This window comes from Camelus dromedarius, chromosome 15 (genome assembly GCF_036321535.1).
Source record: "Camelus dromedarius isolate mCamDro1 chromosome 15, mCamDro1.pat, whole genome shotgun sequence".
Taxonomy (NCBI): domain Eukaryota; kingdom Metazoa; phylum Chordata; class Mammalia; order Artiodactyla; family Camelidae; genus Camelus; species Camelus dromedarius.
The window spans coordinates 57946747-57960802 of record NC_087450.1 but is presented as its reverse complement, the minus strand read 5'-3'; the positions used below and the strand labels follow the sequence as shown (position 1 = coordinate 57960802).

The window sequence follows — 14056 nt, the reverse complement described above, 5'->3', positions numbered from 1 at the left end:
TTCCAAGATATTTATATGCAGGCCCAATTTTAATGGGGTCTTAACCATATTGGAAATGTGAGTTTTTCTGAAGTTTCATAAGCCTTTAAAAAAAAATCTTGCTTGTGGTCCTCGATAACCTTCTATCTTATACTGGGATTATTTTTGTACACCTTATCTCCCTTTCTAGATCATAAACTCCTTGAACAGATGGTTTTATTCGTCTTTATATTTCCCAAAGTACCTTGCATAGACTAGACTCTAAATTTAATATTTTTATGTGAATGGGTGAGTAAGTGAAAAATTATATGTAGTATTAATATGAAGAATGTTTAGAAGTTGCAAAAATATAAATAGCATACCTGTTAAACTACAAGGGTGATCTTAAAGTGAACAGAATTCATTTATTAGTATTAGCTCATAGATTTTCCTGAATTCTGTGAGTCTCTTATATGCTATTATGCGGGGAAGTAGGAGGTTGAATTGCACATCTTTAACTATTAGGCTTAAACCCTGGTGTTGTCTCCCCCATAGATGCACATGAGTATTATGTAACAGTGAGCCAGAACTGTTAGCTGTGAATTTGAGGACTGGTGAGAGGATGCCTGCAAAGAAGGATGAGAGGGAGTGAGTCCGACAGCAGTGTAACTGCAGTTGGGTTGCAGCTTTGCCCCCTTCCCCAGATTCTTCTGTGGGTGGCAAGATGAAGCCAGTAAGAGTTTTATGAGCGAGACAGAACTGTAGTGGCTGTTAATTTAGCATCATTGCTGTTTAAAACTGCTCAGTGAGGATATTTCGGATTTGTGGGTGTTTCCCCTTAATGCTTTTCTTTACATTCCAAATTTTATCCAATGAATAGATACTACTTTTAAAATCAGAAAGTACTTAAAAAATTATTTATGTTGCAAAAATTGCTACCTTGACTCTCTCTTTCATTTCAGTCTTGGCCTAACTATGAGGATATCTATAAAAAAGTCATTGAAGTTGCCACATTTTTAGATTTGCCACGTTTTCCAGATATTACTGAAGACTGCTATCTTCATCCAAACATCTTGTGTATGAAATACTTGATGGAAGTCAATCTCCCTGGTAAGTGTGTGGTGTGTATGGTGAGGAAGCTTTTACTCACTAGAATTGTAATGAACAATGTATAGAATCCTCTCAAATCACAGGTTATTAAAGCTTTGTGACAGGGTCCATAGTAACATGGAACTTCATTTCAGCATCCTTTCTTAAAATATTTCGGACCATTTAAAATGGTTAAAATATAATACTATTTCTAGTCTGTAAAACAAATGGAAGTCAAAGTCTGGTAGGATGAAACACAAAATGTGAAGAAAGCCTCACTAGACCTGGTTCACAGTATACCGAGACACAGGTAACCCCAATGGAATCTGCCGATGGAATCCATTCCTGAATTTCCTGCCAAACTAGAAATGTGAGAAATTCAGGACTTCTATTCTTAACAGAAAACACAAACATGGTATGACTATATTATTGCTTAAGCAATATAAAAAATGTGATTGAATGTGTTTTAATAAAAAAGACATGTTATATGAAAAAAAGCAATATACAAAACTGTATGTATAGTATATTTTAACTATAAAAATAAACACAAATATGTGGTAACATATATACACAAATATAAATATTAAGTCTGTAATTTAAAGTATTTTTTAAAAAGGAAAAATAATTTAAAATTTTCAGATCTATCATTTATTACGCTAAGACATGTATGTCTCTTGTTGAGGTTTCAGAAGTCACTAGCTATTTGATTAAGATTCCAGAATGTGGAAAGTCTGATTTCTACATTTTGGCATGTTGTGTAGATCAGAATGACTATTTTGGATTTTGTTTTTTTGATTTATTTCTTTGATGGTTCTTTCAAAATATGGAAAGTTCCTGTGTTCTCTCATATATTCCAACATCTTGAGCTTTTAGAGGGAATACTAGATTATGGAAGAAACACAAGGAATTACCAAGATGTAAGTGACACAGGCTGGGTTATGGCAGGGATCAAGCTCACATAGTTGCTGTTGAACAGAGATGAGGGTGGCAGGATTTTCTGGCCAGTGTGTGTAATTTACTAGTATTTCTTCTCTAACTCTTCTGAGAGCAACAAACAGAACTAAAACCATTCTAATGTGCAGAGACACTACTATCATCTGATATTTTTAAGTGCCTTTTAAAGACAGTATTAAAAAGAATCAGGATAGAGAAATTTAACTTCTCACAAACTTTCTAGAAATAATTTGAAATATAAAAAAAATTATACATAAATATTTTCAACCTTCTTTAACTTAAATATCTAACAGAAAGATAATGGTTAAGTAAATGTATTATGTATATTCAGAGGAACGTTATGCAGCTTTTAAGATCATGTTTGTGAAGAGTACATAAGAGCATGGAAGATGTTTATGTTACAATAAAAATGAAATAGGCCAAACTACAAAATTATATACAATATAATCATAATTATGTAAAATGAAAATGTTCAATAAATATTAGAAATAAATCTAACAAAATATTGGAGTGCTATTTCTGAGTTATGGTAATGCATTTTTTCTTTTCTTCTACCTTTATGTATCTTATAAATGTCCTATATTGAGTTTGTATTACTCAGTAGTGAGGAGGAAATGATAAACAAAATAGATCTACAAACTAAGATGTGATAGTCCCTGTACCTTAGGATTTAGATTCCAAAATGTGACATTGATTTGCAAACCACCTGTTTAAATTATAAGAAAACTTTTAGGATATCACCATTTTCAGAATTTTAAATTTGCTCTCTACCATCAGTTCTATAGTGCTGTTGATCAAGAAGGAGACCTGTGTATTTGGCCCTTTTGCAAAGAGTTTTTAGGGTTCCCAGAAAGCTAAAAGTGGTTTTAAGCATGCTAGGGCAGCAGATGCCCCTCCTCAGTGCCTTTATGCATGCCGATGTCATCTCTGGAGCTAGGTAGAAAGGGTTCAGCAAGCATGTCACACACACCCTTGCTGAGTAAGCACTGCCACTTTGATGGCTTTGAACAAGCTCCAAACACATTTCTTGGTCTTTCCTTTGTACTTGGACTGACAAACCTGCCAGAGAGAATTTCTGGCCGCTTTCACAATCATATATATAATTTGTGTGGAACTTCATAAAGTTTCCAGAGTGCCTCCATCTTTATTACCTCATTCGTGAAGGTGGGATGGGAGGGTGGGGGGTGCTCTCATTTACAGATGAGACATAGCCAGGCATGGTGACACCTAGCTGGTAGATGGCCGACCACATACTTGAACCCAGTCTTCCCATCCCAAAGCTAGCGTTCTTCCTACAGAAGGCTCCAGATCAAGACTCTGTACTTCTCTGTGCCCCTGCTTCCTTCCTCATAATTTCTTCATTGGCTTTGTTGTTACTCTGTACTTTTGGTATAAGAGAAGCAGTGCAAGATATTAATTTTAAATAAATAGAAAAGACATTTTTAAAGAAATGCCATTCTATAATATATAACACTGTATATAATAATATATACTGTATATATGATAGTATATACATTATATATAAATTATATATACTATTATAAAATAAAAGTATACTACATCAAGGGAATAGAATCAATAGGACATAGTGACTGAATGTGTGTAGGAGACTCACTACAATTTATTGTGCTCTTATAAATAATAGCTATTCTACTTGAATTTAAAATAGAAAATGGTACATCCTAGGTACTTAAATTAGTGACTAAAGAAATTTGCTTAGTAATTTAGAGTTTTCAAAGTGTATTCACTTGTATTATCTTATTTAATCTCAGTTCATCCTCACCGTAACTCATTTTACAAATGAAGAGACCGAGGTTAAATGACTCTAATCCTGAGTCACAAAGCTAGTGATTAGAAAGCCTAAGTATATAGGCTGTAGGTTTTCTGGTTCCAAGTCCCACATTATTCAGCCTTGAATAGTGGGTGCCATCTATGCTGAGCATGTAATTTCTTTGGGAAAGCAGTACATCTAATTAGATACACATCGGACTTCCAGCATGCTAGCCGGGCTTCCAGCCAGCGCATGAGTGTGCATTCCTAGCTCTTAGTCTTACAGGGAGTTAGTTTCAGGTAAATACAAATTGCTGTAGAAATACAGACAAGAAACACAGATGAAGCAATAGAAAACCAATGTGTGGTGGTACATTGGGTGCCAAGATGTGTCCTATAAATAGTAGATGTTTTGGGAAGTCAAAACAGGAGAGGATGTGCCTACCCTTAGTTTTTCTATATAGATATTATTTTTTGGTTTATTTTATTCACAAAATGTGTGTCTCAGAGTTCTCGCATAGTACCATGTTTTAAGATAAAGCTTATTTTATGGCTATACGTATTAGTATGATCCAGTTAGCCAAAAAATTTAACCACATTTTACTGTTTTATTTTTCAACAGATGAAATGCGTGACTTAACCTGCCAAGTGGTAAAAGTGACTGGAATAGGAGAAGTGGGTTTTCTAACATTTGATCCTGTAGCTAAAAAGACAGAAACTGTTAAATATGATGTACAAGCTGTAGCTGTCATTATAGTAGTACTGAAACTGCTCTTTTTATTGGATGACAACTTAGAATGGTAAGTGTGTGTCAATTTTATGAGGGAAAAATTGTATTGCTTTTACCTAATTATTTGGAGTAAAGGAATCCGTATTATATCTCAGTGGAAAATAGAGACTCTCAGTTGTTGTAGAGCATTGACTAGTAGCAGCAGTTACTTCTTACGTAATATTCTGACTCAGCTCTTTGTCAGAGGTTTCATTCTCCCTTAGTAAGTTGTTTGGATCATGTTTTTTCCCTATTTTTAGGTAGACACACATGTTCCCACTGCTCTACCGATTCCTGAGTTTTAAATCATCAAACACAAATCCTAAAGAGTCATTTAGCGCCTCATCTGTGTACCTTTAGGCTTCCAGCACTGTGTGTCTGCAAAGATTATTTTGGAAAGTAAAGGAATCTTAAAATGTCACCCCTCTCAAATGCCAACAGAGAGTGACAGTGTTTATAGTGTCTTCTTGCCTGTTTCAGTGATTGCTTCTCCATTAAAAGTTGGCATCAGTTTCAAGTACGGTCCTATACTTCTCTTTCCAGAGAATTCAAAATTTATCTGTCTTCAAATAAGTGATTTCTAAATAAACTGATTTACTTATTTGTATCTCCAGGTCTTTGTCTAGTATTGCTGAGAAATATAATGAAGACAACAAAGAAGGTACTTGATTTTTTTATCAATCAAATTCAAAGTGATTGTAAATGATGGATTAAAAGATACAATAAATGTAGGGAAGAAACTTTGAAAAACATACACATTTACATACACATGTATACAAATTGTACTTTGTACCAGAGTTTTTTATATATATAATTATCTAACTGTATCTCAAAGCTGCTAAAAAACCTCAGTGACTTCCTACTATGTGTAATTTTTTATTCCCAACTTCCACTCTCTGGCCATACTAGACCATGAACTTATTGGCAGTTTTGTGACTGTACCATCTATTCTAATGCCTTCAGCCTTTGCTCACACTGGTCCTTTTACAGGAAATATTCTTTTCTTCTTACCTCCAACCCCTTCTATCCCTGGCAGATCCATCTTCATTCTTTAAGATGCAACATAAATACCCTCTTCTACTGTCTCTTCACCCCTCCTCCCCTCATAACCTCTTCCTAAATCAGACCTAATCACTCCTGCCACAGCCACTCCTGTCCAAACGTTTATTAGTTGTTTAAAACATTGGATTATAACTAGTGGACTAAGTATGTCTACCCCTATTAGGTTTTCACTGTTTATAAAATGCTTAAAATAGCTGACATGATAAGTACTGTATAAATGATAGGCAGATAGGTAGATTGCAAGCTTCTGGAGGGAGAGACCATGTCTTTCATACCTTTTTTTCCCCAATGTAACTTTAGTGTCTAACATACTGACTGGCCCAAGATCAGCTCAGTAAAGTTCGGTAAATACATGAATTCTTAAACTCAGTTCCAGTTTCTGAATGATCTCACTAGGATTTATGTTCATTGTTTGTTTTATTTTTAATTTCAGCTTTCTTGAGGTATAATTGACATATAAAATCGTAAGATATTTAAAGTGTACATTGTGATCATTTGACATACATGGATGTTGTGAAAGGATTTTCCGCATCAAGTCAATTAACACATTCATCACCTCACATACTTACCTTTTTGTACGAGTGAGACGTATTTAAGTTCTCTTAGCAAATTTCAGTTATACAGTACAGTGCTATCCACTACAGTCATGTGGGCAGTTTTACATGTTTTTCATTAGATCCTCAGAGCTTATTCATCTTACAGCTGAAAGTTTGTTCCCTTTTACCTGCCGCTCCCTGTTTCTCCCATCCCTCAGCCCCTGACAACCACTTTTCTACTGTCTATTTCCATGAGTTTGACTTTTTTTTTTCACGATTCTACATATATGTTCATTGGTTTGGGGAACTTGGATTTAATGGTGACAGTTTTGTGTTGTTTCTAAAATACATGCAGAATACTTCTTTCTGCACATTGCTTTGTATTGGCTCCTACGTAGAGTAAAAGGTTGAACAAGGTGTCACCCAGTGTTAAAAGGGCAATCATAGACTGTGTGGACATTTAGAGTAGAGAGTGCTTTGACGTATTGTCTTCCCTGTGATCCTCAACATAAACCTCTGCTGTCAGCTGGGCAGGGACTGGTCTCCCCGTTCTGTCTGCTCCCCAGCTGTCCCCTGTCCCCTGGCTCTCCACGTTACAGATCAGGAACTTAAGGTTTAAGTAGTCGTGACTCACTTAAGGTCATAGAACCTTGTGTTCTATTACTCATTATCATTTTCCTCCTTCCTTGGAGCTCTGTTGGTAGTTGCCCCTCCTCTGTGGCTGAATGGCCTTCAAGGCCATATTGGATCAAGTTAGGACTGTATTGGCCAATTGAAAAGATTTTTATCTAGACATTGAAGGGAGACTGTCTTCATTAAAGAATATGTGAAAAATTCAGCCTTTCACTCAGCCATCTTCTTCCTGTCAGCCTGCCTTTCTTCAAACTCCGTCACTCTCTAAGCCTCTTTTCTGCTTTACCTTTAGTTTCATTTTTTTCCTCCCTCCTCTTCCCTTCGCCCCATATGGATTGAATAAAAGAGTGAGGAATGAAGTTTTATACTTAACTGTGTCCAGTTCTGTTGTCTCTCTAACCTCAACACATACTCTTGAACACACACCCACACACCACCTGTCCAATGCAGTCTCCTCTCTTATTTATGCCTGGAGTCTCTGGATTTGGACTAGGATTAGGAAGAACAGAAATAAGAGCTGATAAAACCGGAAGTCTGGATTCAGCTACTATAGTGCCGTTTCACACGTTTTCCCATCTTTTGTTCCTTAATTCATATATTCTTAGACATATGCGAGCACCACCTGCCAGGCACTGTGCTGGGTGTTGTGTCGGGGCAGAGGCCTGATTGTGTAGTCATCTACACAAACAAAATATGTCTTCTGTTCTCAGGGAGGTAATAGTCAAATCTAGGAGAAACAGACATGCAAAAAGATGGTTCTGGTACAGTCTGGTTAGGGCCGCAGTACAGGTGGGATGTCAGAGAGGAGAGTGACGGCGATTGCTCAGGAATCTATTAGAACATGGAGACAGTGACTCCATCCATAATTTCCAAGGGCTGGTATATAGATGTTTAGTCATGACAGTGAATGAAGACTCAAATGAGCAAGTGTGTATTATTATCATGTGACATATTTGGTTAATAATAATGGATTTCATTTCTTTCAGATAAGCCATGGTTTGATTTCAGAAAATGGTACCAAGTTATGAAGAAAGCTATTGATGAGAAAAAACAAAAATGGGAGGAAGCCAGGGCAAAGTATGTTATCTCTTCTAGTTTTAGATTCATGTGCTTTATTTTCGAGTCTGTTACTTTACATTTGAAAGCTGAATTCTCATCAGTTTAGATTCATCAGTGTTGTGACATTTTTTTCCTAGAAATATTAGCCTCTACGTCCTACTTAACTTTTTTCTTTTTTACATTACTATTAACTATTAACTAAGCTAATAATGTCCTTTTTTATTAATGTTCTTCTTCTGATCCAGGATCCAATCCAGGGTACCATACTGTACTTAAATAATTAACTTTTCATAATTTGCATGAGTCTTACCTGCATTTCTAACACTCCTCCCTCGTTCCCTTTCTCAGAGTTGATCATTTCCCTTCTGTGCTTCCCAATATTACAAAGATGTCCAACCTGTGACATATGTAATTGAAATGCCCCCCCCAAATAAAGATCCCTATAAAAATCAAAACAAAGGAAAGCAGGAAGAGCATAGCATATTTAATTCAGTCAGTCTCATTGTTTGACTTTGAACTCTTACTCTGATGTATGTCCATCATAGAGTGGAAGGAGCGTAGTGTTAGAGACTGACAGTGCTGGGTTTGAATCCTGACTGTATTACAGCTAGCTGTATGACCGTGGGCAAAGTACTTAACCTCTTATCCTCAGTGCATGAAAATTTGACTAGCTCATAAATTTTCAGAGACACTCTACCTTATGTTGTATAGCAAACGTTACTATAGCTCTCTGATTTGAATGGGTTTTTAATCTGTTCTTAGAACTTTGAATCTCTATGAGACTTCGAAGAAAAAGTTAATACCTCTGTATTTTATGTAAATTTACAATAGTACTCATTTGATCAAGTATTATAGCCCTTGAGAAAAATGAAGATTCCTCAAATTAGTTAAAATGATAATTCATTCAGCTCCAGTTTCCTCATCAATAAAATGGGGATAATAATACCTGCTTTCTACTCTTAACTAAGAACTGAATTTCATTTTTCACAGGTAGAAATAGATTATTTTTCCTCTAAATTGAAGAATGCTTTTAAATAGAGAAATAGACTTACAGGAATGAATAAAGCACTGTGGGAGAGAGGATACTTGCCAAATTGGGGAGATTAACATTTTCTCACTGTTCGGGTTAGATACACAATGATGAAGGAGACGAGATGAGAGGTGAACTTACTCTGACATCCCGTGGACACCCGGGAAACTGGGTCCTTCCTCTTCCTTGTTGGGGAAGGAACGTCTTTAGTCATTGCATATCAGTGGGAACAAGAGTAGCAGCAAGAGCAGAAGTTTGTTCTATTTTCTTAGGTTGTTGTGGAGAATCAGCTGTTGGACCTTCCTTTTCTGGTGCCAGCTGGGATTGTCCTGACTGATGCTGAAAGGCTGGGATTTCAGGGGCAGTGCCACTCGGGCATCTCAGTGGTGAATAGGCATCCGTTAACCTAAACCGGGTACCAACTTACGCTTTAAACATAGCTACTAGAGCCTAAGTTCGTATCACAGTGTTACAATCAATTGCACATCTAAGACTTACTGACTTTTAGCTACTTTAAGGGAGAATTTTGTAAGCAAAGAAAGTATATCCAGTTTCAAAATGGCATTTTCGAGGCAGACACCAGTCTTCAGGGAAGAGCTTGTCCAGGGGATCTATTACCAAGATCCTTCAGAGAGCATGTGCTTTGGGCTCAGGGAGGTAACTTACGTAAGTCACTACTGACTGGTGCTGGGTCATGGAGCCCCAGGGCACGCTAATTACCTGTTTTGCCCGACCCCGCCTTCATTGGTGACATAAATTTCTAATTTTTCTCTATTCATCTGGACATCATCTTCCATACTGTCAGATGAAAGTTATTAAAGTATTTTCTGTATCTAAGCACAGGTCCCTATGCATGAGATTATGAGAAACACTAAAAAACAGTAGTTGAAAACGTAAAATAGCTTAAGAGATTACTTTGATGACTCCCAGTTGTGGACATGTTGAGAAGAACGTGGAAAAAAATTTGAAAGCATGTGCAGAAAAATCTCTGCAACCTTTTAGGTTAGTCAAAAATTTCTTAGATATGATACCAAAAGCATGATCCATAAAAGAAAAAGAAAGATAAATTGGACTTCATCAGAAGAAAGAATTTCTGTTCTTCAAAAGATACTGTTAAGGAAGAGAAGCTACAGGCTGGGGGAAAATATGTGCAAACACATGTCTGATAAAAGATTTGTGTCTAGAATATATAAAGAATTCTCATACAAGAGGAAAAGAGACAACTCAGTTTTTTAAATGGACAAAAGATTTGAACAGATACTTCACCAAATAACATGTGTAGATGGCTCAAAATGATGCTCAACATCATTAGTTAGCAGAGAAATGTGAATTAAAGCCACAGTGAGATTTCATTACACCCCAACTAGAATGGCTAAAAAACAAAAAACTGACTGTGCTAAATGTGGCAAAATGGTACACTTATTTTGGAAAGTTTGTTAGTTTCTCATAAATTTAAACACACACTTAATATACTACCCAGTAATTTTTCACTCCTAGGTATTTCCCCAAGTGAAATGAAAACTTAAGTTCACACAAAAATCTATCGGTGAATGTACGTAGATATATATACTTCATTCACAGTGGCCAAAAACTGGCAACAACCCAAATGCCCTTCAGCTAGCAAATGGATAAACAAACTGTAGCATATCTGTAGAGTGGAATACTATTCAGCAATAAAAGGAGCAAACTTCTGATATATCCAACACTATGTATGAATTTGTAAATACATTATGCTAAATGAAAGACTCAGAAGGTTACATACGGTATAATTTCATTTATATGGCATTCTGGAGGCTAAACTATAGGGATAGAAAAGCAGGTCAGTGGTCGTCTGAGATCAAGTTTAGCTGGGGGTTTGGGGAGGGGTTGATTGTTAAGAGGTATGAGAGATTTTTGGAGGGTGGAACTGTTCTGTGGATTAATCACGGTGGTAGTTACACAACCATGTGTGTTCATCAGAACTAGTAGAACTGTACACTGTATGGGGTCCATTTTACTACATGTAAATTATACCTAAATTTCTAACAGTGGGGTAACAAATTGTACAGGAAGACTGGACAAAGCATACAGGACTTTGTGGCATCCTGGAGAAGATATTAGGATTTAGTGGTGGGCCTCTGTTTTTTGTAGCTTTTGTAATTTTGGGAACACATAAACAAAATAAAGTAAATTTTAAAGAAGGAATATCTAAACACTTAGAGTACTGTCATTTTAGATTGCCCACCTTTCCCATCCTCTGGGCATATGACCCCAAAGAAGTAATAATGCCTCCTTGGCTATAGCATAATTGCCACTGTATAGGTGTTTATTCTGAATGCATAAGGGAATCTACCTAGATTAGGTATTCACGAGGGATTTTTAACAGTGGATTTATCCAGCAAGTGTGATTAGACTGTTTCGGGAACTTTATTATTAGAGATTTTGTACCTTGAGTATGTTGTTACTTTTCTTATTTAATAAAAATAAATCACAGAAAGATATTCGAAAGAATCACAGATGACAAGCTCTCAGTATTTTACATGTGGTATGTTTCATTAAGATTTAGTTCACACATAATCTTCAGGAAAACCAGTGCTTATTAAGTGATTACACCTCTGCATCAGAGCACGGGCACCTTCCTGTCCACTTTGTACAAGTTATCAGAATCAGAAGTACTACTCACTTAATCCTCAGCAGAAGGACAGTTGGCCAAGGGCAAGGAGGGACAGTTGTTTCTTAGGTGGCTTCCCTTTATGAGAATAGGCAGCAAGGAGATTTTACAGTGGAGGAAACCGTTTCTACCTTTTTGTGTGATGAACCGTTTCTGTGGATCTTACGGCATCTGGGAGGCTTTGGGGAGAGGCATAGCATTCTCTTGACTTGCTGTCTCCTTTAGTGCTGCTTACTTACTTCAAGGCCATAAGCCCTGTAGAGACATGTGTCAGTAGGTCATCTTAAGCCAGAGCTATTCCACTGAGTATCAGGAATTTCAGATATTGCTTTAGAGAAACGTCTCACAAATGCGTTTAGGTCCATTTCTTCTCCATCCCGCTCCAAATGTTTTTCTACCTTGTGCAGGTATATATGGAAAAGCGAGAAGCCGCTCTACCACTCTGCCATCGACAAGCCAGTGGTACATAAGAGAAGAGGTGAGCTGCATTTCCTCTTGTTAACACCAAGTTGCAGCACAGCTGTAGAAAAACTAAGTATCTTGACTTGAAAAGTAAATGCGTAAGTACTTTCTGCACTTCTTCAGCAGGTGTCCCAGTGCCTATCCAAGGAAGCATCCTCCCCTGCAAGAAATCTCCATAGGAATCTGTCTGTTTCAGGAACATTGCATTTTTTAAAACAGAACTTAAGTTCCCGCCAAATCTAAAGTGCTGTATATCTGCGACTTTCCGAACTCTTTATTTGGAGAGCTGCCTTTAGGTTGTCTTGTTCATTCTTTTTTTTTTTTTTTAATGGTCATAAAATACACATAACATAAAATTTACTATTTTAACCTTTTTTGAGTAGTTCCTCAGCACCCCTCATCCAGTTTCAGTTTCCCCAGTGTTATGTTCTTATGTTCCTACAGTCCGTTTGTCAAAGCTAAGAACCCAACTTTGGTACATTACAATCAAGTGAGCTACAGGCCTTACTTGTGTTTTAACTGTGGTTTTTATTTTATTCCTTTCCTTTTTTCCTTCATTTTCAGAAATGGTGGTGAATCTACAAAAACAATTTAGCGCACTGGTTGATTCAACACCAGCTGTTGAAAAAAAAAGCCCTTCAAGTTTTCAGTTCAACTGGACTGAAGAGGACTCTGATAGAACTTGTTTCCATGGACATAGCCTCCAGGGAGTCCTGAAGAAGAAGGGCCAGTCACTGATGACCAAGAATTCCCTGTACTGGCTGAGTACACAGAAATTCTGCAAAAGGTATGTGATGCCCCTGGAAATCACAGGATAAAAAACACGATGAAATCTCTAATTTGGCCTGAAGTAGTGTTCTTTTCTAATTTTAAAAAAGCCATGTGTAATTTAAAAGAGTTGACTGTAATAAGAGTCAGATAGGTTATTTGTTGGAATTAGAAGATGGTGAGCTTATTTATAATCAAGCCAGTTGGAATTACACATTGAGTCTCGTTTAAGAGTGTTAGGGATAGAGGTGTTAACTAGCCTTATTGTGATGACAATTTCAAAATATATACATGTATCAAATCATCATGTTATACACCTTAAACTTACATATCTTAATAATAACAATAATAATAACTCAATAAAGCTGGAAAAAGTTTTAGATGATAAAGACTTTCCTCATTGTGAACATGTATTTTATACTAATCTCATTCCCGCATTAACATAGGAATTGTGTATAAGGCAAATTCCCATAGTAGTTAAGAGGATATGTTAATGTATCCAGCTGTTCTTATCCCAGCTCTGCTGCTTGCTCAGTGTGGGCAAGTTACTTACCATCTCTCTAGCTTTGTTGCCCCAATTGTAAAGAAAGGTTATGATTCAGACCTTTCTTCTCAGAACCTCTGGTGGCTCCCATCTCATTCAGAGTAAAGTCGAAGACCTTGTGGAGCCTACAGGCCCTCTCTTCTCTGACCTCCCCTGCTCCCCCACTTGCAGAGTCGGTCCTGAGGGAGTTGGCGGGGAGCCTACACCTTTATGCTTTTCCCATGGCACAATCAGTGGACTTCTGGATGTTCTTCGTGGATTTAATACTGTAATATCAGACAGTTAGTTCTAAATAGACCTTGGTGTAGTCAGAGATGAAACAACTGAGATATTTTTCTCTGCATGAATTATAAAGCTAACACTATACCATACAGATGAAGCATCAGAGATACCATGAGTTTATGCACCAAAATTGTCTGTCAGATTACTTTGCCTATTTAGACCTAAGCCAACCAATAAAAATGTCACAAAGTCCATGACTAAAGCTTATACACTTCTCAGAAAGCCCCTTAGCCCCTGACTCAGAGCCTGTTACTCTGGTACGAGGTGTGTTCTGTCAAGCTGAGTTGTCTGATTTCCAAATTCCTAATCATCAAAGGAAACAGAGTAGGAGGGGGACTGAGAGGTGCTCTGCTGATAGGCATCTTGACAGCAAACATAAATGATACTCATTTGACAGACAGTAGAGGGTACCAGCGTTAGAAGCAGAAGCAGACAAAAGAACTCAAAGTACAGTGGTCTGATGTTCCTTCATGACACCCAGTAGCTCCAC

General features: G+C 37.0%; 1 protein-coding gene across 1 annotated transcript in view; it reads left to right on the top strand.

The window, feature by feature from the left end:
- TAF1B (TATA-box binding protein associated factor, RNA polymerase I subunit B) overlaps positions 1–14056 on the top strand; it is a 50816-nt gene that overhangs the window by 34374 nt on the left and 2386 nt on the right. Inside the window, exons 9-14 of the mRNA XM_031466548.2 lie at positions 921–1068; positions 4394–4571; positions 5155–5201; positions 7758–7848; positions 11918–11988; positions 12537–12759. Of these exons, the coding sequence (XP_031322408.2) occupies positions 921–1068; positions 4394–4571; positions 5155–5201; positions 7758–7848; positions 11918–11988; positions 12537–12759 (758 nt within the window). The remainder of the gene's footprint in view (positions 1–920; positions 1069–4393; positions 4572–5154; positions 5202–7757; positions 7849–11917; positions 11989–12536; positions 12760–14056) is intronic.